The 24,362-nt window shown below is 52.8% G+C and overlaps 6 protein-coding genes across 6 annotated transcripts; 2 read left to right on the top strand and 4 right to left on the bottom strand.

Moving 5' to 3' along the window:
• Positions 1-1,743: 1,743 nt before the first annotated feature.
• PODANS_1_20900 (uncharacterized protein) lies at positions 1,744-3,126 on the top strand (the record flags this gene model as incomplete). The annotated part of the gene is made up of 2 exons (XM_001903012.1): positions 1,744-2,349; positions 2,425-3,126. Coding segments are annotated over 2 exons (1,308 nt in total), but the record flags the coding sequence as incomplete, so codon positions are not given.
• Positions 3,127-11,021: 7,895 nt separating this feature from the next.
• On the bottom strand, positions 11,022-11,942 carry PODANS_1_20890 (uncharacterized protein; the record flags this gene model as incomplete). The annotated part of the gene is made up of 4 exons (XM_001903011.1): position 11,022; positions 11,093-11,161; positions 11,223-11,450; positions 11,503-11,942. Coding segments are annotated over 4 exons (738 nt in total).
• A 761-nt stretch (positions 11,943-12,703) lies between these two features.
• Positions 12,704-13,550, top strand: PODANS_1_20880 (uncharacterized protein; the record flags this gene model as incomplete). The annotated part of the gene is made up of 2 exons (XM_001903010.1): positions 12,704-12,970; positions 13,395-13,550. The coding sequence occupies 2 exons, from the start codon at positions 12,704-12,706 to the stop codon at positions 13,548-13,550; spliced, it is 423 nt and encodes a 140-aa protein (XP_001903045.1).
• Positions 13,551-14,467: 917 nt separating this feature from the next.
• Positions 14,468-15,683, bottom strand: PODANS_1_20870 (uncharacterized protein; the record flags this gene model as incomplete). Its single annotated transcript, XM_001903009.1, has 2 exons — positions 14,468-15,493; positions 15,546-15,683. The coding sequence occupies 2 exons, from the start codon at positions 15,681-15,683 to the stop codon at positions 14,468-14,470; spliced, it is 1,164 nt and encodes a 387-aa protein (XP_001903044.1).
• A 3,465-nt stretch (positions 15,684-19,148) lies between these two features.
• On the bottom strand, positions 19,149-20,982 carry PODANS_1_20860 (uncharacterized protein; the record flags this gene model as incomplete). The annotated part of the gene is made up of 4 exons (XM_001903008.1): positions 19,149-19,820; positions 19,891-20,647; positions 20,693-20,834; positions 20,928-20,982. 4 exons carry the CDS (start codon positions 20,980-20,982, stop codon positions 19,149-19,151), a joined length of 1,626 nt encoding a protein of 541 aa, XP_001903043.1.
• Positions 20,983-22,256: 1,274 nt separating this feature from the next.
• Positions 22,257-23,883, bottom strand: PODANS_1_20850 (uncharacterized protein; the record flags this gene model as incomplete). The annotated part of the gene is made up of 2 exons (XM_001903007.1): positions 22,257-23,666; positions 23,746-23,883. The coding sequence occupies 2 exons, from the start codon at positions 23,881-23,883 to the stop codon at positions 22,257-22,259; spliced, it is 1,548 nt and encodes a 515-aa protein (XP_001903042.1).
• Between the last annotated feature and the right edge of the window lie 479 nt (positions 23,884-24,362).

The following is a 24,362-nucleotide window of genomic DNA, read 5'->3' as shown; positions in this document are numbered from 1 at the left end:
AGTGGGATTATTTTAGGCTTGTGGGAGGCTTTTTTGTAATTTTTTTTTTTTTTGTTATCCTCGAATTTACGGGCGTCAACTTTTTTCGGGGGTGGGCATTTGGCGGGAATCGGAGGGGGTTGGTTGAATAGGGATGCCATAGGGGTTTGGCGAGATCGGGCAAGATCCTCCCTTTTTACTGTGGTTGTAGATTCTATCTTTCACTCTTCTTCGGTATGGGGGAAATTGGTGCTGGCCTGTTTATTGTCTACGTCTTCGCTGCTAGAGAAGAGTCTTTCTCGACCTTCGGCATTGAGATAAAATAATCCAAGATGTGCCTTGTTTTTGTTCGGCTTTTTTTGCCCTCGTCCTCTTCATTTGGGGTAGACTGAGAAGCCCAAAATCGTATTCCATCGTACGGCTGTTACTCAGGGGATATTGCTCCTTTGTCATAAGGGCGGACCAGTTATTGTTGGGGGGGGGTTGGGGGGGGGGGGCGGTCAGGCAAGGAGGAACGGCAAGGTCCATCCTTCTTTTCCTCGCATTGTGTTGTGCGCTCCAGCAGTTGGGGTTGCTGCACTGGGCCAAACCACTACCACTGTACACAAGGCCAACGGCGGATTTGTTTTTCTGCGTCCGGTTTTCCATTTTTACCATCCAATGCCACAGCTTTTGGGTGGATGTGTCTGCACAGCAGTTGGCCGTGCGCAGCAACATTATCTCACATCACACAACGGGCACACACACCCCAGGGCCAATCTGACATCCTCCCCTCCATCCTCTTTACATACGCCATGAGCACATAGACACACACACACTCTCTCTCACTCTCTCTCTCACACACACACTCACTCACTCACTCACCCACACCTTGTTTCCTCTCTTGCGTCTCATCCCCATACTTTCTTTACAGCCGCTCCTCCCCCTCCCTTCTAGACTCCCCCCTTGTCCCAAACGCTCCTCCTGCAATTCCTTACTGGACCCAAAGTGCCTCTTACCCCTGCTAGTCGTCAGCCAACACTTACCTTCGGTCCACTGCTGCCCGCTGAGGTGCAGGGAGCAAAAATGCTAAATGTGTCGGTTGATGCGCTGGGAATGTGCTTGATTCGCTACGACAGCACTTGGGGAGGGGGCTCCTCTATTTTCACTCTGGGGGTTGCCGGTTTCGTAACAAAGTCGCTTGCATTTCCCCTGTACCAAGTACATACATGTACCTCGTTTTTTTTCCTTTCAGCCCAGCCGGTTCTTCCCACCCGCTTCGAATCCAAACTAACTCTGGGACCCAGCAGACCCAGACCTCTAACAACAAGGGAGCTCCCGCCCATTTTTTTTTTAAAAAAAAGGGCTCGTTCCAAGTCTCCGTTGCGGCACGACATACATACACCCGCCTTTTACCACCTTTTCCTGGTCCGTTAGGACCATCCCTCCCTCACCCCCTCGCACAAACCCTTTGACGGGTTTAAATTCCACATTTCCTCCCGCTTTCGCCGCGCCTGGCCCTTTTCTTCTCACTTGCAACGTGCTGCCAGACCCAGGATCCATCACGTCCCCTGTCGCCAAACCAGTGGAAAGGTTTCCAAGCCTGAGCTTCAAGGCTCCTGAGATAGCCCTTGTATCGCTGTGCACAGTTCAAGAGTTCCATAAGGTGACGGACGCAGCATAAGAGTTTGGGGCTGGAAAAGGTTAGCCTTGCTACTATCAGTCGGATTGTGGAGGATCCGGCAGCATTTGGCTTCTGAACTTGCCACTCGGGAAGCAAAGTAGCCCCTTGGAACATACGACATGGCCGACAATCACAGAAGGGCGTACCCGCCGCCGCGAGAGGGCCCAGAGAGCTCGCATTATCCACCGCCCCCAGAGGAAGACGAAGATAGGAGGAGGCTCCCGCCAGTTGGGGGGAGCGGCGTGAGCTTGCCGTCAATCTCTTCTTATCCACCACCACCAGCTTCGTACCCGCCGTCTGACCCACGCTATCAGGATCGAGGGTATTCTGCAGACCCGCGATATCAAGATTCAAGGAGTTGGCCCGCAGACCCTCAAACACCTAGTGGATATCCTCCGCCACCTCCGGACTCACGATACCCGCCCTTGCCGTCGGTGAACGCGCCGCCACGGCGTTATGATGATCGGCCGCCATACGACGACAGGAGGCCGTATGACGATCACAGACCATACAATGACCCTTACTACGGGCCGCCTCCACACGCGTCCAGGCCCCCCAGTTACCCACCCCCTGGATCTGATCCATACTACAGGTACCCGCCGGGAACTCCGTATCCCTATGGCGCTCCTCAACAGGCACCGCCTCAGCAGCAAGCTGCACCAAGGCAAAGGACATCGATTGCGTGCCGCTATTGTCGAAAGAGAAAGGTAACAAGGGACCATGTCGCGCATAATCAGATGGAATCAGGACGGGAGTTGCTAACTTTGGTTTCAAATAATCAGATTCGTTGCAGTGGTTACCAGAACACGCAAAATGGAAAGTGCACCAATTGCGACAAGCTTCGAATCGACTGCGTATTCCAGCCGGTATCTTCTAATTCCTCAGCCGCCTTCGTTCCAGTTCAGGCGCTCCCCGGAGGAGTGCCTCCCGGAACACCCCTCTTTGGAGCGTGGGGACAGCCTCTCGGTTCAACGGGCTCACAGGGACCACCTCCGCAACGGCCTTACCCGCAACACCCCCCGTCTGACTACCCGCCACCTTTGAATTCGCCCACAGCTGCGTATCCTCCATACGACGACCGGGAAGGCAGTCGCCGACGAACCCGCCCACCCGAAGACGATCCGAGTTTGCGACCTGGCCCTCCCAACTACCCGCCTGACGACGATCCGCGACGACGCTCTCCCGCTTCAAACCACAGCAACGGCACTCCCCCGACGGGCTATCACCAGTATCAACACGGCGTCTACGACCAGGACAGGACCCCAACTCCTCAAAAGCCGAGTCCCAGCGGTCCCAGTGCTCCTCCGATGCACCCTCAGCAGCCGCCGCCTCTGGTGGCTCACTCACCTTCACAGCCGCCTTCTGGTGCCTCCGCCAACCCAATGAGTCTCGGACACCTGATCAGCACGGATGAGCGTGAACGAGGCGGTCCTAACGCCGGGATCGATCGCGACATGCTCGGGAGACTGGGTCGGAGATCCTAACATATATATGATTTTTTCGCCACGACAAAGCGAGGACCTGCAATTTGCATGTCTTATATATACCCAGTAACCTTTCGCCAAATGTCTAGCGTTGAAGTGGAATATGTGATTTTCTGAACGGCATAGCTCATGTATACCTGCCTTTTTCCAGCACCGGCGGGAAATGGAACAAAGATTGGGTTTTCTTGGTTTTTTTTCCCTTCTGTCTATATTTGAGGGTGGAAAGGGAGGAGGGGAGATTTGGATTTGCCTCACGGCAGTGAGTATTCCTTTTTTTTTCACGTTGTCTTTTCCGTATGTACGGAAATTTCTTGGTTTCGGCACATGGAGGAGGGGTCGGGTGGGTGGTATTCTGAAGTTTCTGTCTACCTTGCAGCAACCAATCACGAAATTGGCAATTTTGCTTCATATGTTGCTTTTCTATTTTCAAACATTCCGGTGTCTCTGTCTGCATATTGTATCTTTTCTATCTATCTATCTCTCTGGTTTCGGCGGGTTGGGGGTGGTATTCTGTGCTTCTTCAAGTAACTGGGAAGGTTTTTGTCTGCTGGTTTGCTTGTCATCACTCTGGACATTTTAGATTGATTTTGTGCCGGTTGGTTTGGGTGGTCTTGCGAGTTTTTTTTGGAAGTTATCAAATCATGTTCATGCAACGTCTTTTGCCAAAAGACACACACACACACACACACACACACACACACACAAACATTTCCAGTGGTGTTTTTGGCTTGAACATACCACAACTTGGTTTCGTTTAACCTAGCTCTCCCGACTCTTTAGCTATAGTATCTATATAATTCAAGTTGTACACACACACACACACACATACATACATACATACACCAAAGTTTACATTATCTGCAACCGTGTATCTAAATGGAAAGGCTCGCTATTTTGCCTACGGATAGCTACCTACCGTGGTTTTTGGTCCCGGCCGAACCGGGAGTGATCGCGCGGAACTCGTGACGTTGAGGATGTATACATCTTTTGTTCCCTGTTGTGGAACAGTTACGCCAGCCTTTTATTTTTTTATTTTTTATTTATTTTTTTTGGATGTCTACTGCCTCGTTGCCTTGTGCGGCTACCCTTGGGTGAACCCGTTGCCCCGTGATGGGAAACAGTCGGGATCGACTTCCAAAACTTTTGGTCTCTTGTCCGACGTGGGGGTTCGAAAGGTGAGGCGGGGGAGCGCAACCCAGACGGCTTTACTTTTGTTTCCTTCTGGTCCTACACCGGGGCACGGGGAAAAAGAAAGCGAGGAAGGGTCAGACAGACGTGTGAGACGGAAGGGTGGGAGGAAGCAGCTGTGCTCGTTGGAGGGGAAAGGTGTCGCGACACGCGCGGGTGTGCTCTGTTGCTCTGAGATATCTTGTGTGTTGTGTAAGTGAAAGGGAACATGTAGGTGTGTCCCAAAAGGGGAAAGATTTTTATGTTTGGGTGTACATCCATCCCATGAACATCTTGTCTAGATATTTGCTCTTGTGGTGTGGTGTGGTGTGGTGTGTGTGTGTTCAGGGGGTTTATACCAGAGGAGACGTATGTTGTCCCGTCTACCAATCTTTCTTTTTTGGTTCTGGTACAGATACATAGAGTCAACATGAGGTTGGTGATTGGGTCTGATGCCTGGACGAGGCTAGACTGGGCCAGATGGAATAGTGTACAGAGTCTAGTATCTGAGGGGTATCCAGCACCGCCTCTACTAGTCGCAGATAGCCCAGAAAGCGAGCGTCCTTTTGAACGATGTGACTGTACTTGCAAACGTGTAAAGTCAACAGGTACCTTGACTTATTCATGGCTTCCCCTCCTCTAAAGAAGCTATGCTATGCCACCCAGCCAAACTATCCACTCACGAACAGTTTGTCGATATTAACACCATACACACCTCCCGTTCACCCATCCACTCATCCACACCACACCCACATACCGGGCCACACACATACACACAACACACACACACACACACCACTCTCTCTAGCGTCCACACCGCGTCCGTCTCGTCCGCAGGGCCCGCTTCCCTCTTCTTTTCCTTCTCCCCTCTCGTCAGGCCTCACCGATGTACAGCAACACCAGGATTGGGTTTTCTCATCCCACCGTCGATCTTCAAAGGTGGACAAGACCCGAAACTCACAGCAGACATCCCTCACCCTTGCAATCATCAAAGCATGACAAAAACAACGCTAAGCAAAAAGTCTCCCCTTCATTACTCCATCCCCACCTTTCGATAGTCACTTTCGGATCACCGCTCTGTTGTTCTTCTCCAACAAGCACAAACAAGGTGGTGCCATGGCTTGCGCTTCTAGCTCCACTTCCTGCTTACCGGTACGGCCCATGACGGGAGCAGGTTTCCCACACCCCCCAGCCACTGCCTGGTGTAGGGTCAACCTAGCTTCAAGGCAACAACCTTGTCTCCTCCCCCTTCTCGGACTTGGCTCCGATTGTTGAATGGGGTTGGAAAAAAGGTTCGTGTCTTGGCTTTTTTCTTGGAAAACAGTGGTGATGAATAATAAACGGCAGGGAAGGTGTAATGGTACGGAGTACTGCTAGTGGAGTGAATGTAAATAGTTGCTGTGAAAGTCGTGATGATGGTGACTGATCAAGCTAGCATGGCTCGAGACACGAAGCGAAGGAGGAGCTGTTGTTGCCGCGACATTTTTGTCCCTCTGGATCCACCCCCCACACATCAACAATCATCGGGACATGCAAGCGCACGGGTGTTACATAGTGCACATACCTAGCCAACCGCCTCTATCAAGAGAGGGATCTCTGCTTAATGAAACGCTGACTGCCGAGGACAACGGCCAAAGAGGGCGACGTCTGGTTGACTAGTAAGCAGCCCCCCTTGTCAGGGGACAGACCTGTTTTGTCTTGATGAACAACTTTGTTCCTTCTGCCCAGAGCAAAGATGTTTTATCTGAATCCACATTGGGGCCGAATGCTATGCAATGACTGGGAGTGAGGGCCGGCCACGTTGTCTCTTCTGGGTCTTCTGCCAGCTAGCAATACCAAGAATACACTAGGGAATCTTGAAGAGGATAGAGAGCTTTTCACTTACGTAGATACATGCACCTTCTGTGGATCCATGTCGCCATGTGTAGTCGAAAAAGCCTCAGGAAATACGAGGCTGAGTATGTGCCGTAGAGGCAGTTAGCAAGCCAGGCTGGCGCCCATGAAGAGATATTACAATATGTAAACGGCACGACGCATGCCTGGCCGGCCCTGCTGCACTCACATACTCACCATCTTTACCACAAGTCCGTCTGACAAGTACCGGACGTCAACGGGGGCCACGGGGCTAAGGCAGCGTCGAGGCGAACGACGGGCGATATATTTGCTGTGCCGTCCGAGTATGCAGCGCTCCCAAAATGGTGGTGAAGCAGAAAGCCCCTGGCGCATGTAAAAGAAGAATGCCACATTCCTCTGCACGCCTCTGCGTCGACGAAGGTCTTGGTGGTCCGCCCGCCTGGCGGCCGCATGTGAATGCTTCTTTCCTGCGAGGTTTGCCTGCTAACTTGAACCAACTGGGCCAACCAACTGTTGTTGCTTGTGTTCGGCGGCGCAAAGCTGGAGCCCGCTCCTCCCGAGCAAGTACCGCACCTGTGCTCTTTGAGTCGTCAGATTTTCAATTCCATCCCAGGACATAATTCAGCACAGCTGATAGTTCCACGCTCATCATCTCGGTTGAGGTCGGCTTTGCGTTCCATGTAAGACGACGGCTGTCGTTTGTGGACAGCCCATTAATGACGCTGCGCAACGTCACGCTGTGCACCCACTCTGGCTTCCCTCATGGATGTCAACTCAACTGGGTTCCACGAACGGAGGGATGTTGGTGCAAAACGATGCGCACGGTCGGGACCTCTGAGGAACCATGACTCGCTCTGCTCGCGACCATGTTGCGGGATAGGTGCACGCCTTGCGCTGTTTGCGTATTGCTGGGACGGACGGCGGGCTATCAGATGTAACCGTCAGCAGCAGTCCCCCGGGCCACATAGCCCCCCCGTACGGGCCGACCCCTAGAAAGATAGACCCGTCAGCCGGGTGATGAGCGGACGGACCGTGGTGTGTCATTGATTCTCCGATGCGGGACGACACAGGCGCTCTCCAAGCTCCAAGCTCCAAGCTCAGGCAGGATATTGAACTTGAAATCCAGTGACCAGTCGGCAAGGATAAAACTTGCCTGCAAAAGGCCAGCTTGGGGCGAGAACTGCCGGACATATGCAAGATAGTCTGGGTGTGGAATGCACGTGCCATGGCTCGCCCACAATAGAATGCAGCCTGGGAGACGATCTCGTTGGTCCTCAAGGCACGACGACACCTTGCGAGGTTCCTGCAGTGGCGGTCTGGCGGTTTGTTTTGGGACGGACTGCGGGAGTTTCCGAGCGTGCGTTGGCCTCGTCCAGGCCTTGTGGTGTACCGGTCTGGTCTCCAACGGCGAACGCGACTGACCGAGCTTTGGTTGGCCGCTGGTACGGTGCGAGATGTGGTAAGATCGGTACGTCTGGAATGTTTGAGCAGGTCGTCGATAACTCATTTCCGCTGGTTTCACCCCGGGTGGCTTCTTTGTTTTTGGAATGGCAACAGGGTTCGGAGCCTGTTCCGCTGAGCTTGAGATTGGCTCCCAACTAGATCCTGGCCTCGGGAGTTTTCAAAGGCACGGCTGTTGGTGGTCTGTTGGCGAGAAGGATGGCCCGGGAACAGTGGACACCTCTCCTCGTTCCCTCCAGGCAGTTTGACTTTGAGCTAGGCACCCAAGTTATGTCGTCCGTCAATGCCACTGCATTGGCACTGCCATAGGCTGTTGTGATGCCGATGGGGGGTTCAGACCGTCGAGGCAAGTGCGCGAGCGACTCTCTCCAGCAACATGACATCGATTGACTGCGACTCCATCTTCCTTGGCCACCTTTTGCTGTGGATAGACGACATTGGACCTTGCATATTCCCGTTCAGGGTCAAACTTCGCGCCTCGGACATCTCGGTCTGCGCATATCAACCCAAATTTGTCGTTACTTGATTGAGTTCACCCTGCATCTAAAGGATTACAAGCGCACTCTGGATCACACCGAGCCCACCGAACAAGGAGCACGAGGTTGCGAGCATGGAGCCCGGGTTTGTCATGAACCTTCCCAACAAATCCGAGAGATGTCGACTGCCCCAGTATGTTACCTGTCACATTGTTTCGGAGAAGTCTGACATGCTTCCAGACACCGCTGTGATCCATGTCGTTCATGCCACCTGCGAACCTCCTCCATTCGGTATGATTGCGTCCTTCGCGACACGCTGCCCATCTTCCTCCCCATGGGTGTTTCGGTATCTCCCGAATCTGGACTGTCGTTATCGAATCGTTCTGTCGTCTTTGCCCGAAGTACCCGAGGGACAGTATCGTGGCGTTGTGATGGCAAGGGACAAGAGCCCGCTTATCTGGGAGGCGTCAAGAACCTGAGCGGCGGGTTATGCCAAGCTATGACAGTGTGGAGGGCTCGCGACCCAACAGCATGGCGATGATTTCGTGATCTCGCCATAATCAATAATCAATCCCAGGGAACTATTGACCTGCTGGATCGGGGATAATTCCCAACTCGAGGATATTGGTCGCTGTGGCTGTGATGCCGCTATGCCTGCTCGCCCTTGTGCAAGCTCATTCTACTGCTTTGGTCAGCTTACTCTACCCTCCATCCTTTGTGGTTGCGGTTGCCAACTGTTCCACAAAGGAAAGTATCGCGATTCGCTAATCGACGATCAACACCCACAGAGATGGCAAAATGCAGGCGCCCCAGCCCGAGGTTCCAAGGTTTTCACATCCCTAACGGAACTTTCAGCTGATTCCCCTTCTCCGACGCTCGACCCCCCTCGACACGCTTCATTGCGCTGCCCAGCCAGACACCAACAAGCCACGCAATTCCTCGACGAGCCAGAGGACTGTGACATCTTTTGAGCGGTTACCACGCCTGGGTGCGGCGTGGTCAGCCAGCCATGGGTCGACACATTGTCACTGGTACCCGTTCTACAGACACACCACTGCTAACCCCCGGGGCGCTGGCTTGCTCGAGGTTAGGGACCATGCGGGACAGATATTGTGGAAGCTGACTGACTTACCAACCCGACTGCAAAAGTGTCGCGGGCCTAGACAGCTGATGCTTCCAGCCGCTCAACACAGCATCGACCATCTTGCGCAAGGCTGCCTAGTCTTGTTCTTCTGATGATACTGGGAGCGCAAAAAGCAGGTGAGTTAAGTAACCGATCAAAACTTGCTTTTCTAGTCAGTAGCGTTGAGTAGTTTCCCTTCTGCTTTGTTAGTTATCCTTCTGCTGGCCATTGCCAACGCTAACTTGCACAGCAGAACCAAGTTCGCCGCACTTTGTTGAGAGACCCAAACCACGGCCAGATACCGCTGCCCCGATCCACCGAAAATACACATTTTGTTGTTTGAACATCGCATTCAATCAAATCTCTGCAGTTCTTGTTGTGATGGCTTTGCTGTGGAGCCATCCCCTGGCTGTCGGTAAGGGGTTGCACGGACCGGCGTTGTGAGGTCAAACTATCACGAGTGGAGTCAACAATGGGAACACCGACATGGAGACTGAAATGAACGAAGTTCTGTTGAGATGATGGGAATTGAAAGACACCAAATTGTATCCGACCAGAATCACTTGCGCCGAAGGTATGTTCGGATGAAACACCTGTCCGTTCGGTATCAAGTCGGGGCTGGAAATCTTTATGAACCTCACTCTGACACTTATGGACCAGGTGGAATGGCGGTACACGACGTAGCCCAGTTGTTTGAATTCCACGGCGCGAAGTTCGGGTCCTTTGAGATCCATGCGGCATTGTCGTGTGGTGCGATCTCATCTCAGTGTCATGACATCAAGGATGATGGAGGTTACGTTGATCTTTCAGGTCAATTTCACGATGACATGGCCGGCGTGTTGTCAGGATGATGTTTGCCGAACCGGTGCGTGTTCGATTTCGGAGGTCCCGATGAAAACAGGAGAGACATGGGCGAAACACGCGTGGAAAACGCCGCATATCCCCTCTCCCATATTTTCCTTTTGGGGCGGTACCGCATAGGTATTGGGCCATTGCAGGCCGCCCCCTCATGCAAGCAAGTGGTCCACTAGTGTGTGACGTCTACTTTTTGGACGTAACGATGGCCGGCAGCACGACAAGGAGAGTTCTTTTACTTGTGACCATCATGCGGTGCATTCGTGCCGATGTTCCAATGTGGCCAGCATCTGGTGTGTGCGTTGCAAAGTGTGGTGCAGTCGCGCAACCGGAAAGGGAAAATATTGGCATTGACTGTAACACCACTTGCAGTGTGGTGTGATGGGCCACTGTGACTGGTCGTTATATTCTCGGTTTCCCCGTTTTGCAATGGGCTGGTTGTGACTGGCATGTTTGTGCCGTTTCTTGTCCTTTTTGCCTTGCTCGATCAATCTTCGCTTTCATCCAAGTTTTGGCGCGATGGCAACTGGGTAGTGGAAGGGTGGAAGGAGGAATCGAAGATCCACACTTCAGGGGAAGTAAACAAACCGCTTTGCTGCAGCTTAGCGGCCACGGCGGTAAAACAATGGGCCTCTTGTGTTAGCTTATCCAATTGAATGGTTTAGGATTCTATTGGAGGAATAAAAATATTGATGGCATCATGCTGCTCGAGATTTCCGACATGATCAAGAAGACGACTCTTGGATGCGATATCCATGCATTGCAAACGGTATTCCAAAACAACTGTAATACCACAAGTAACATACCCACCAAGGTATATCCTCGATAGCAACTGGTCACAATACCTATCTAGAAAGTCGAATGTACACGATCTCTACAATCCTCGGCTGCAAGTCTAGGTGCGGCGTCGACTGACACGTGTACCGCCATCATTCTCTCACAGTGGCAACTCTAGCAGCTCTGCCACATTGGCTTGGTTAGCTATCCCATCCTCGAGCTCGTCGTCGATACCAGGCAAAGGACCACTCACCAATCGTCCCCGACGACAAATGCACCACCAAGTAAAATGGCAGGTTCGTTGATATTGTGGTGTTCATAACTGTCGTTTCTCAGCAGACCGCTCGCACGTACCCAGAGCAAAGTCGGCGCGCAATACATACCTCAGCGTCCCGACACCTCCTGCCTCAAGCAAAAACGTTGGTCCGTCATGAAGTTCCTTTCCCGCCCACCTCTGCGCGAAAGCTCGGAGTATGTGCCCATGTGCAACGATCAGGACGTCGCCCTTCTTCCCCTCGCCGACATTCTCGCCCTCCATCACTGGACGATGCCATTTCTCCCTGATGTCCTTGATCAGTCTATCTAGCCTAGCAGTAATATCCGCTGGGCTCCTACTCACAGTCAGCCATCCCTCCAGTAACGAACAGTCATGGTCTGGCATACTCCCCACCAGGACACCCATCTCGCCAGATATCCCACTTCCTCCCATCATCCAACCCCTGCTCCTTTCTAATCCTGTTGATCTCGGGGGAGGTGATCCCCTCATAGTCGCCGTAATCCCACTCTCTGATGTCCTCCGTGATCTCAACCTCAGCTTGACAGGGGATACCCCCTTCCCGAGCCGGGCTCAGAAGAGGGGTGCGCGACCGGTAAGCAATGTTCAAGAGCTCCAACGTGCGCTGGGCGCGGAGGCGAGGGGAGACATAGATGTGGGAGAGCTTGGAGGGGACGATGAGACGGTCGTTGCCGACGAGGGCGCGGCCGGTGGCTAGGACGCGCTTCTCGCCCGAGGGGGTGAGAGGGATGTTGGTTGTGGAGGTGTGCTTGCCGGAGAGGGACCAGGTGGTTTCGCCGTGGCGGATTATGAAGACGCGGGGGGTCATGTTCTCGAAAGTGGAAAACTATTGAGGGAAGGATATGAGGGGGTCTGCGGATGTGTTGTCAAAAGGGGAGTTGTAGGTGCAAAACAGGGTCAGGGGATAAGTTGAGGTCTTGATTGTCTCAAAAGGTGTCATCAGTGAAGAAACATTGGCGATCCAGGAGCTGACCTCACCACTCCGATTGAGCGAATCGAATCAGACAGCGGGAAGAACACCAACCTCGCTTATCTAGAACAAAATGCCACTCGAGGCAATGAGACAAAACTGTCTGGTAAACCAACAACTGAACATCCTGCAGCGTCTATTCGAGACCCAGTTACCATCTCCATTTTCCCCCTCTCCCGATGGGACATGAAACGCAGGGCGATTACTCACCACCCCCTCAATCATCTCAGTCAGCGGACATACTTGCCTCCGCAAGAAGCTGCCAACTTCCCAGTTTGAGTTTGTGTGTTCTTTGAAAGAAGGCAGAAGTTAGAAGCCCCACTTTCCCGCCAAAGCAAAACCAAGCAATCCGTTTAGCGCTAAACGGTCGGTCCCGGTTATCCGGCCCTGACATACTGCAGGTCCGTGCGCCTCAAACCCTTGCTTTCACTCAAAGAGACGAGACATCACAGCTCACTCAATACCACTCACCAACAAACCCTCACACCACCCACCCCTTACTTGTCTATCAATTGTGTACTGAAAAAAAACAGTCTCAAACTCACCCCAAGCTCACCAAATCATCATAAGACTTTATAAGTCATAACAAACCACACAAAATGTCCCGATCACCACAAACCCTCCTTCGACTCCCCCCCAAACGAACCTTCACAACCTCAGCCCCCCACCTCAAATCCCAACCCTACAGCAACTCTTCCACGAGGCGGCAAACCCAAGGAAAAGCCGACCCAAAGTCAACAACAGACGGGAAACCCGGGCCAGCACCCCGCTGGAAACGCCTCATCTGGACCGGCGCCTTCGCCGCGACGGCATTCACCGGGTCCATCTACGGCGCCGGGTTGAAGACGCAGAGGGAGTGGAACGAGGTTCGTCCCCCCCCTGCCGCCCTCTCTTTTCTCCAAACCCCCATATCCACATCCTCCTGCATAAGATTTTGTTTATTTATTTAATTTTTAAAAATTGTTATTAATTTTTTTTCATTAAATTTTTTTATTTAAATTTTTTTTTAATAGTTATTGATTTTTATTTACTTATTTATTGATTTTTTATTTATTTATTTACTTTTATTTATTTATTGCTTTATTTATTTATTATTATTTTTATTATTATTAGTTTTTTTTTTAGATTTTTATTATTATTATTTTTTTATATATTTTTTTTTATTTTTTTCTCACGCAACCCATTTCCATTTCCTATGTCCCGAAATCAAGCATAAATTGCGTCTTGAAATTATACATCGGGGTAGGTAGACGGTTGTGAAACTCGGGTGTGCTAACAAAGAGTCATTAGGAAAAACAAAAGGTCCAGGAGCTCACCACCGACGAAAAAGTGGCCATGCTCGAAAACTCAAAGGGGGAGCTCTGGAAGCAAAAGGTGTCGCTGGAGCAGAAGCTGGGGGAGGTGAGGAGGAGGATGGAGAAGGAGGAGGAAGGTGTGCCGAAATAGGGGGAGGGGGTGGTAATTCGAAAAGTTACCTAGTTGGATGTGGTGGTTTTGTAAGAATAATTTCTGTAAAATATAAGAAAACAAACATATCGCCGCGAAGTATTCCAAGGTCATTCAGAACTTGCCGACAGGAGGAGTAGAAGACGCGTGGTCACGCATGCGATATTGGCTGATCTCGCTCAGTCATAAAGCACGATCAGTGGGTCGAGCACGGCAGAAGGCAGAATATATTTGCTTATCCACTGCCCTGGCCACGCCCCTAGATGGTATTCTGTCTCCAGGTCCTCATCAGGAAAACAGCTTTGTCAGTCTCTCCGTCCTTGCCGCACATCTCTTGCACCGCCAGCGAAAACGCCTACCCAAACCCTTGACCCCTGGCTGCTCTATCCTGGTACCGGCAGACTGCCACCTGAAGCAACCTCCAGACACCAGCCCAAATGAGAGATCATCGCCCCGTGCCTTGGAGCAAGTTCTTGAAAACCAGATCAGCCTTGAACAATTACCAACTGAAACGAAATAGCCCGAGAGGAATGACTTGAAGCAGCAAAAGTCAACCGCACACTACAGGCTGCAGCCTGTCATCAAACACAGTAGAGAGAAAGCCAAGAAAATCATCATCAAGTAGTGATGTACCAAGATGAGGTCGGTCATTGACTCACTCATGTAAAAGAAGTCGAGAAGAAGATGGTCAATGAAAAGGAATGTTGGCGAGGAAGATACGAGTCAAGAACAGGCAAGTGTCCAAAGCCAAAAGGAAACTAACAAAGCAAAAGGATTAAAGAAGGGAGGAAAAAGAAGCTGAAAGATCCAGATGGGGAAAACCAATTCTTGTGAATGGAGATTGAAGCATCGAGTCTGCCATGTGATGATGTCGGCCAAGCACTGGAAAGTAGAAGAGATGTCATGCCAGATGGCCTTCAAAAAGACAAAGAAATCCTATCCAACGGCTTCGACGCCAACAAGGAGCGCAAACCATACACCTCGTGATAGAATCCCATCCTGTCACCACTCTGCCCGACAGGCTGGGGACGTCTTGCCTTCTTCTTTTTTGCGCCGTCCAGCGTTGTGGCACCCTCTGCTCCAGCACCCGTCATTCTGGCCATTGTTGCCAACAGCGCCTGCATGTCGAATTTGTTGAGGTTTTCAATGTGCATCCCTTCATTGACGGGGCCGATGTACTTGAAGTAGTAGCCTGGATGCAGCCCGGCGTTATCCCACATCTTCCACTCCCCGAACAGGACATAGATGTCTTGCCACTTGGTATTGCCGAATCTAGTTCGGAGCAGGAGGTGGATGATGCCCGCGGCCAGCTTATACGCGAGGTTGTCGTGGGCCTCCCTGAGGGGTATCTGGAGCTGTTGGAGAAGGTCTGTGTCGGTGGTTGGCAGCTTGGGCGGAAGGCGGACCACAACCGTGTGTAGACTGGGACATTCGCAAAGCGTTTGAAGACTCGGTATGACTTCAGGGCCCCATTCCATGTCGAAAACCAACGTCTCCAAACGGTGCGGGACTTGCGAGATGACTCTGAACAGGCTCGTCAGATGCTTAACCGAGAATAGCATGAGGACCTTGAGTTGAGAAAAGTCCCAGTTGTTGGTGCTCTCTTCCAGAGAGTGTCGCCAGTCATAGCTCTCAAGAACCAGCTCCCGAAGGGGTGGCAATCTCTCATTGCCCACGAACTCGAAGGAACGCTCGGCAAAATTGCGCAGATGGAGTGTTTCCAGACCACGTGTCTGCATGAGCCGTTGCTTCAACATGTTGATGGTGACAAACGATCCCGGTCCGGTCACGCTCAACCAAGTGAGATGCCTCCTGGGGATGGAGCTGATGTGGTCGCAACTGTCGGCCCGCATAAGTGGAAGCCCCAGCATTTGCACCCTGGGCTGACGAGACGTCGAAGCAGGTGGCTGAAGAACTGTTGTAAGCATCCATGGGCGGCCTGTCTGTGATATGTTATGTTAGCTAGCAAAACATTAGACAGGGCGAATAACGTACAACTCTGCTGGTGAATGAGAAGAGAATGCTCTGAAGCTCGGGGAGGTTGTCCCTAATCATCACAGCAACCCTATCAGGATGGACATCGTGTTCTATACTGTCCCCTATCAGACTGTTGCCATGATGAACCGATGTCATCCTGCAGTCAGCACAACGCCTTGTTGACTGGAACCGAGAGCCCTGGCTGCAGAAATATCGACGGGTAATCGTCGATGCTCTAAAGTATCAAGGCTAGCTTCGACAGCTGAGCGGCTTCAGGTGGCAGGTAGTTTGACTGAAATGGACTAGCACAGATGGTTGCAAGTGCCAAGGGTATTGACCGCCGTCACTCAGGAGAGAGCCGTCAATGCCGGGAGTCCTAATAGACAGTCAGCACACGGTGTTTTGTGGAGTGAGGCAGGAAGACTCGGATGGAGGCCCAGACTGGCAGACACCGTCTTCCTGGATTAGATGCCAGCGACCCTGACATTTATGCACAGAAGACCTCCATCATGAACCCATTCTTGTCTTGCCGGAAATGCATATGAGGAGGTGATGGAATTGAAGACAAGCGCGCACAGCGGTCGTGTTGAAACATCAGGGGCGCTAGAGCATGTGTATCGGGAGCAAGGAGTTCTGGGCAGTTGCCGCGGACTATGCTCCGTGGAGAGCACACAAACTCTGTCACAGTGACGTGAGTTTCGGGAGACTCGATAGGTCTAGACACTCAGGATGGTCATCGGGACGGAGGAAGTGAAACCGCGCTGTCCTCGCAAATATGATCATGCTAGGGACAGAGCTGAAGATCCCATCACTCGCCTTCCCCCCTCGTCTGATTATCAGCAAGGTCGCTTCCGCTTCGGAACCGAGGGTGATTTGATCGGCATTTTGGATTTTTGACTTGTCTTGTTTTTGGCCTGCAGAGTAGTACAATAGGCGTGAGGAAAATCGCGCTCGTCTCCTTGTCAAGTTGAGAAGTCACCTCTCACAAGCATTTTTGCTCGCATCAGAGCAAGACACGGATATTTTACGGCACCCTACAGCTATCCATGCCACAGCACCTAGTCATCTGCCCTCGCTGACAGCGTCACCTCAGAACAGAGCTGCTCAAAAGGCCCCCACGATCTGGGGTAGGACGACTCTCCACCAAGCCAAGCACCCGAACACAACATCCGCTGATGGCGAGGTATCGTGCGGGATGCTTACCATCTTTAGAAGTTGCTTCTTTGACCGGTGAGAAACCTCCTGTCCCTCGACAGAGAACATGGTGGGTGAGGGCGGGCAAGGACAGGTCGACAGCCATCCCGCCTCGCGAACTTCCTGTGACCGGTCAACTCTGCCCAACCAGACCTTCTCCGTAGCTCTCATGCTACACATTCTAGTGGGGATGGATGAGAAAAGCCACCCGCTCCCCTACCCTGACCGAGGCCGTCATGGGGTCCATGAGATGGCGCAACAGAGACTTCCCACAAACCGTATGTTCTATCCCTTGTCATTGTCCGTGGTAGTTTTGAAATTGGCTAATCATTCCAGTCAGAAGACATGGGACGAGTTTGGAACTGGCTTACATCTGATGTCTGTTCAACGTCGAGATAACCGCTGGAACTCGACCGTCTCTCTCCGCGCAGCCCCCGAAGGTAACGATCCACTGTCTTTCCCCATGTTCAAAACTTGTGCGACATCCGTGTGGGATGTCCATGTGAGAATGAAACTGCAGAGTGGTAGGGTAGAGGACAGGCTTGCTACTGACGCACTGGACATTTTCAGATAACTTTCAAAAGGCCTCTTCCAAACCAGCTCACCCCAGGGACGAAGCATGAGATAGGTATGCTGTTCTCATGGAAGATTCACCCCTCGACCACAGTATCTCTTGAGTTCCGTGGCTCCGTAACTTTGATGGCAGAAATCATCAGCCAGTCAGGCGGGAAAGCCGTCAGTGCTTCGGCCCGCGCCGTGAGTTACCACGAAACTCCCTACAAGGCAACAAACATCCGCCTATCCGCACTGTAATACGAAGAACACCTTATCTGCGTAGACTTTCACATGTGCAAGCCACTTCCCACTTGTTGTCTTCTTCAGCGCACTTTCTCGGTATGCACATGCAGCTTCCCGGTCAACCTCACCCAGCAGCTATTTGCTTTCTTGCTTCTTCTTCTTCTTCTGCTGTCGTTGTCCGCTCCCATGCAGATCACACCGCAGTCTTCCTACTGGCTGCTAGACGAGAGGTCGTGATTCGATTGCACCCAGCTGGGAGTTGCGTGATCGGGAACTGGGCCGGGCTGTCCCACCGGCAGCCTTGCGGTTTGCAGCCGGGCCAACCAAAAGTAACGTTGTCTCGTGCTCGAGGCTCAAGGGGATGCGAGAGGGTAAGAAGAAGATGGGCACATGCTTGGTCATCATCGATCGAGGTGCAACTCAAGGCCTAGAATTGCTTTTTTTGTTTGTTTTGCGGTAACCCCTATCCTCCAATCATCGGCCACTGGGGCGTTTCCCTCCGGCATATGGTGGAAGAATCACGAATCACCAAGAAGTCTCCAGTGCAGAATCGTGACAGATTAGTGTGTGAGAAATCATGTTTAGAAATGATAAGAAGCAAAGAACTACCTGTGAACTAGAAGTCGATGAAATCAACAGATATGAACGCTCTTTCCGCCGCATACATGACGGTGATATCTGAATAGGAAACGTAAAAAACCCTCTCTTTGCAATATGTATCCCTCCCCGAATTACCCTCCCCCCCCCTTTTCGAATCTGCCCATAAACCCCATCGGATCAAAACCCCTCCACAGTGATAAGGCATGTATATGAGCTCCAAAGAGGCCTAGACCTGGTCCAAGACAAGCCCAGAAAGCCCGACGGCGAGTCATGGTGCTAGGTAGCAGCCGACGAACACCCTATCGGTGTGGGTTTGGTGTGGCGTGGTGTGTGTGTGTGTGTGTGGTGCAAAGTGCGCTTGCTGTAAAGAAAAGTGATATGTTTTCTTTTTCTTGCTTTTCCCCTCTTTTTCTTCTCCCAACGACCGGCTTCCTCGCCAGACCGTCTCTCCCACTCAAAACCTCGCCAAGCTTACTCCCTTTTCGACAATACCCTCTTCATCACCAACTGTTCATCGGGCATCTATGCACGTTGAACCGAGTGGGCGTCTGTCATCTAAGACATCCCCCTTCCCCTCCCCCGCGCCTCCCCAAAAAAGCAAGATAGATGACTGAGACCTTTCTTTCTCGCCGCCACGCGAGACCACAGCCGCATGGACGCCCAATTGCTAAAAGTCCAGACCGATGAGCGTCTTCCCGGCCACGTTCTCTTCATCGGCTGGCGATTAGTGTAGCATCGGACCAGCCTGTCAGATCAGCAGGAACTGACGGCTATGGGGCTCCCGCACTTGGACAGCACACACATCCATCACCACCACACCGCACCATCCTCACACCACGAGCTCACTTCCAGAATCGTCAAACCTCTCCGGAGAAACTGATCCATCACTTCCGTGTCACGCTTTTCCCCCCCCTTCATCGGCCGCCACCACCCTGACAGCCCTCCAATCCCACCCCTCCGATCCCCCTCTCCCATCTCCTACCCGACCATCACAACTGCCCCTTCCCGCCTCTCGGCCCGGGTCACAGCCTAGTACCTGTACAGCGGCCCCGGGTCCTTCACCACCTGCTCACTCCCACTCCCCCCAGCTGTCGGCCTCTCCCTCGCAGCCCGGGTGTACGCATCCTCCTGCTCATCCGTCACATCCGATATGGGCGTCACCGGCTCAACATCCTTGTTCTTCTTCGACGACGACCCTGCCCCTACCTGCTCCCCTGCACTCCCGTTCCCTGCCCCTCCCCCTCCAAACCCGGGATGAAAAGGCTCATACCCCAACCTAGGCGTCTCATCCTCGCTGACTCTCCTATTGTTCGTCGAGAGTCTCGGCTCAGGATCACGGAACGGATCATCCTCCTGCTGCGCAGGAGTACCCGTATTCGACCTCGACGGCCCAGCCATGCTCGCCGAAGGTCCATACGCCGGGTTGGGGTTATTCGTCCGGTACGACGGTTCGGCAGATGCCTTCCCCTTTCCATTGCTGTTGCTTCTTGAACTCGACCCTGACGGTCCAAACCCCGCGCCGCCTGCTACCCCAAACCCGTTCCCACCATAGCCACTCCCCATTGGTTTTCTGGGTGGGACAGGGGGTTGGTCTTGTTGGCTCGAGGGAGAAACGGGGGTGTTGTTGTCCGATCTGGCCTCGCCGAGGTGTTTCTTGGCTTGGAGGACGGCGCGGTGGTGCTGGTTGAGGGCTTGCTGGAGCTGCTCGTTGGTGTCGATGAGGGACTCCATCGTGTCGTTGTCCGGTGCGGGGTTCTCGCAGGACATGTACCCCTGGATGGACTTGCTGGCGCCGGTGCAGCGCTCGGAGAACTCCTTGATGAGGTCGTTGGCGAGGACTTCTTGGGTGGGCGTAGAGGCGACGAGCTGTTCGAGGAGCTTGGCTGAGGTGCGGGCTTCCTCGAGGCGATTGGCGAGTTCGATGGGGTCGGGGAGGCGGTGGCGACTGGATCGGGAAGAGGAGTGGTGGTGGCTGTGGTGGTGAGGGGGTTGGGGGTATTGCGAAGGGGGTTGTTGGGGGTACTGCTGGGGGTAGGGGGGCACGTTGTGGTTGCGGGGGACGGCGTAGGTGGATGGTGTGGTCTATCTCGAGGTCAGTACATCTCAATCGAAAGGTGATAGGTGACCGCACTGAGTATGCTTCGTAGGCCTTCTTCTTTTCCTTCTGCCACATGGCGATGATGAGGTTCAGCCCCTCGTCGTACCCCTTGGATGTCTCGAACGTGTCCAATGTCTCCATCAACAGCTGCCTAACGCTGGAATCGCGACCGGTGCGTAACAAATCCTTGCAAACATCGACGAACTTCTTGTCGAAGTTTCTGGTGAACCCAGGGCCGGGGTTGTCGGAGAGGATGCGGATGAGCATGATGGCATTGTACTGGCACGCCGGTCTGCTCCAGTAGTCGCGGCTCAGGAACTTGCGGATCAATCGGGCGGACTCGGTCGCTGCGACAGGCGAGGCAACGGCGGCTTCGACGATAGCAGGTAGGTAGATGACATCGTCGCCCTGGATCACATTTGTCTCAGATCTCGAACAGCGCCAGGGCTTCTAGAAGAGGGAAGCAGGTACGTACCGTGGAGCTTCCTTTTGATTCGCAAAAGGCTTTCTGCAAGAGATATCGCAATCAGTATCCCGTACAAGCGGGGGAGAGCGAATGGCGCAAAAACGTACCACACAGCGCGCAGCAGTGTCTTGGGGTTGTTCAGTTGCGGGATCTACAACGGCTGGGATGTCGGTGGTGCTGTCCGAGGCTGCAGCAGGGTTAGCTTCGGTCCATCACTTGACGTCGTGACGATGCTCAGGCATACTATTTCTCTTTTTTATGGTGCCCAGCACCTTGTTCATACTGAAATTCTTCATCATGTTGTCGCTCTCCGTATGTATCTGATGTTCCTAGGTGTTTATTCATGCGAGAGCGTACTTGTCGACGAAGGTGGATCTGGCGCAGATGCGCGCGCGCGTCCTGTCAGAAGCCGCCGGCGCCGTATCGTGAGTTGGATTGGAGATGATTTCCACACCGAAACTGACAAACACAAGCGCAGCAGATCAGGGCGGCAAGAGAAAAGGTATGGAGAGGATTGAGAATACGCAAAGATGCGATTGAGAATTCGTGTGTGCCGTTACCCAGAAGGTTGCGATTTTCCTGTCCGGGTTTCGGGTTTGTTGATGGGTGGCCCTGCTTGCTGTTTTCCCGTCCGGCTGGCGTTGTGTTGCCCCCGCAGTGCTCTTGTTGTGTTGCTTTGGGTGAGTGCGTGACCTGCGGGATGGTTGTGCGTTGCGTGCCCACCCCCCCAACAGATGTAACAAGGGTCTTTGATCTAGGCACCGTTTTGTAAAAGGTAGATAGATAACTGAGCCACAGGCAAAAAGGGATTCCCCAATGTTCTCCAGACCCCGACAATTGTATGTTAAAGTAGACCGAGTGGTGATGAACTGGTATGGTTTGCGGTGAGCAGGCGGGCTGGTTGGTGTTCAAACTGAACTGTTGGTCCGAGCTGCCAGGTCTCAGTCTTTTGAGTTCTTCAACAGCTGACAAGGAAGCTATGAAAGCAATGAAAATAGAATATTAACATCACAAGACGCTACTCAGGCAAACACATCGGTCTTTTATCATAAATATATATATATATATATGTATATATATATGGCAGCAAAACGGTCCAGACTCACGCCAGGCAGCCGCCCGTCCGGGTTCCGTTTCCAAATCCGAGTTGGGTGTAACCATATCGAGTTGGTTAAGCAAGACTCCAGTCAATGTAGGATTGTCCTGACGTTGACTGTTGTGGACACAAGGTCTTCGCATAAGGCGCCAACACACGAAAACCACCAAGATCCAGATATCGACACACTAGAGAAAAAAGAGTTCTTGTCAGTGTCAGTGTCAGTTCTGTCTCGTCTCATATCAAGACCAATGCCAAGACATCGACAACGTAGCATACACACACACTTGACCGTTGTAGAACGGTGCTAAGCCCGCACAGCCCCCCCTTGTCGTCAATCAGACGCGCAAGCAGCTCCCCGTGGATGCCGGCCAAGCGCTTGTCAACGTCAGACTTCAAGACAACATTGCGCATCACCTGGCATGAAGAGTACTTTTATTTTCCTATTCTCGCTGAATACTACCTGCCGCTGGTCGTCTACTCTTCTTCATCTTCGTCTATTAAATCTTCAACCACAAGACTTCCGCCCCGGCCCATCTTTTGCCCAATCGTGATTGTCTTACTAGGGTGGAAGGTCTCCCGTGGTAGCACCGATGCAATTTGGAAGCCATACTTGTGCTCGTACCCCTCTGGCTCAGCCGCCTTCTCATTCAGAGGTCCTTCTTGTAGAAGGCCATAACACTCCACAAACGCATAGAGTTCCTCCAATGTGGTGTCGCTGGCAAATCTGCGGATGACCCGCCCGCCACCAGCGGAAGCCGGCATGTTGAGAGCCAACCTGACAGCATCCTTCGTGTCCGGCTCCGGCGCAACGGTCGTGGCCCGCCAATTTCTCCACTGCCTCCGTAGCTCCTCCTGTCGGGCTGCCCTTTCGGCTTCTTCCAGAGCACGCTTCTCAGCCGCTGCCGCTGCCGCCTCAGCCTCGCGCTTTTGTCGGGCTCGCTCGCGGTCACGGGCTAGCGACCTCTCGTATGCAGAGTCCTGCTCATTCCTCAGATTCCGGGCATGTTCCTGGGCCGCCCTCTCAGCCCGCACGCCGTTAAGATCGGGAGAGTACTTCGTAATCGCATCCTGGAGCCCAGAAAGGTAAGCGGCTGGCGTCATGGGTCCGACCAGACGCTTGACAATCCCCATCCTTGTGCTGCCCTCCTTGGGGGTGAGGCATACCAAGCACGAAAAGGGGTACTTGAGACAGGAATACTCGTTGGCCACCTGATGGGCTTCGGGGTCGGCCACGTTTCCTCCCCAAAGGATGATGTTGTTGGAGGGATCTGAGATGTAGCTGACAACATCGGGGCTGAGGAGTGTGTTTCGAATAAAGGAGTCGGTGTCGTCATGCTCGGGCGATATCAACACCATCAGGAAAAACTTGAGGTCCCTCTTTGCCGTGTCCAGAGCTTGGGCATGGCCTCCCTCGAAGAACACGAGGCCGTGAGTGCCGTATGCCTCCTCAAACTCGCGCCGAAACCTCCTGGCTGCCTCCTGTGGCAGTGTCGCAGTCCGTCCATGAGCCTGGCCCAGGCCCCTGATGGTCGTACCCAGGTATCGTGGCCGGAACGAGGCAGGTAGGAATGCGAAGAAGAACGAGATGATCCGGCCAAAAACACCCAATACACCTCTCGTCAAGCTCCATGTGGTTGAAAACGGCGTCAAAAGAATCGACAGTAGTCCTCGGGGCCGGATGCTAACCGGCTGCTGCGGCACCACTCGTGGGGCAGCTTCTGTTCTTGGGGACCTCGTTCGTCTCGGCCTATCATCGTCGGCATCCAGGAAGCTCTCGTGTAAGTTCTCATATCTTGCCGCGGCTGGCGGAGGATTATCCTGTGCAGCCTGGGCCTCAGCAACCAGGTCGGGCCCGTCACCGTCAAAGAATTTGGCGATAGCTATCTGGAGGGCGTGTCAGCTCTCTTCCCAAACGTTTGCTCTCATACGAAGTGCCTGACTGGGTGGAGGAAAGGATACGCACTTGGACATTCCACTGTGACCTCTCCAACAAGGGCACCGCATCCTTGATTTCTTGGCCTGTGACATCGGTGTATTGCTGAAGAGCCTCCTGCTGCTGGGAGGAGAGCTGGCCCAGATCAAATTCAACGCCGTCCGCCATGTTGAGGGTGGCGTGTTCCCAATTCCCGAAGCTGTGGTTGGTGGCCCAGAGCTCCGGTCGTGGTCAAATCAGTTTGCCCAAGGTAATGCTTTGCAAAGAACACGTCGGTGGTGCGGTTGAGAATGGCGCTAAGTCACAATTAATTGTTAGATGCACCGAGCTTGTTCTGGCTGTTGCAAGCTCTTGAGGCGATGCCCGGCGTCGGGATATCAAACAGATAGCACGTTGTACGAATGATACTGGTGTGGTGGAAGAGATAGCCGCATCGGTCGCAACACGTCAACCTCCGCGTCCCAGAGTTACGGCACCGGGTGCAAACTGCTCTCTTGCTTGTCTAGGTGAATGAGAGGAAAACAGGAGTGGCAGGGCTCAACAAGTTGAGGAAGGCGACAGGGACAGATGATTGAGGGTGAGGTCAGCCTTGGTCCTCAGATTCATACAACGAATATATATATATATATCTTTATACGCGCGGAGCA

Source organism: Podospora anserina, chromosome 1, assembly GCF_000226545.1.
Source record: "Podospora anserina S mat+ genomic DNA chromosome 1, supercontig 5".
Lineage (NCBI taxonomy): Eukaryota > Fungi > Ascomycota > Sordariomycetes > Sordariales > Podosporaceae > Podospora > Podospora anserina.
This window is presented reverse-complemented; position numbering and strand designations above follow the sequence as displayed.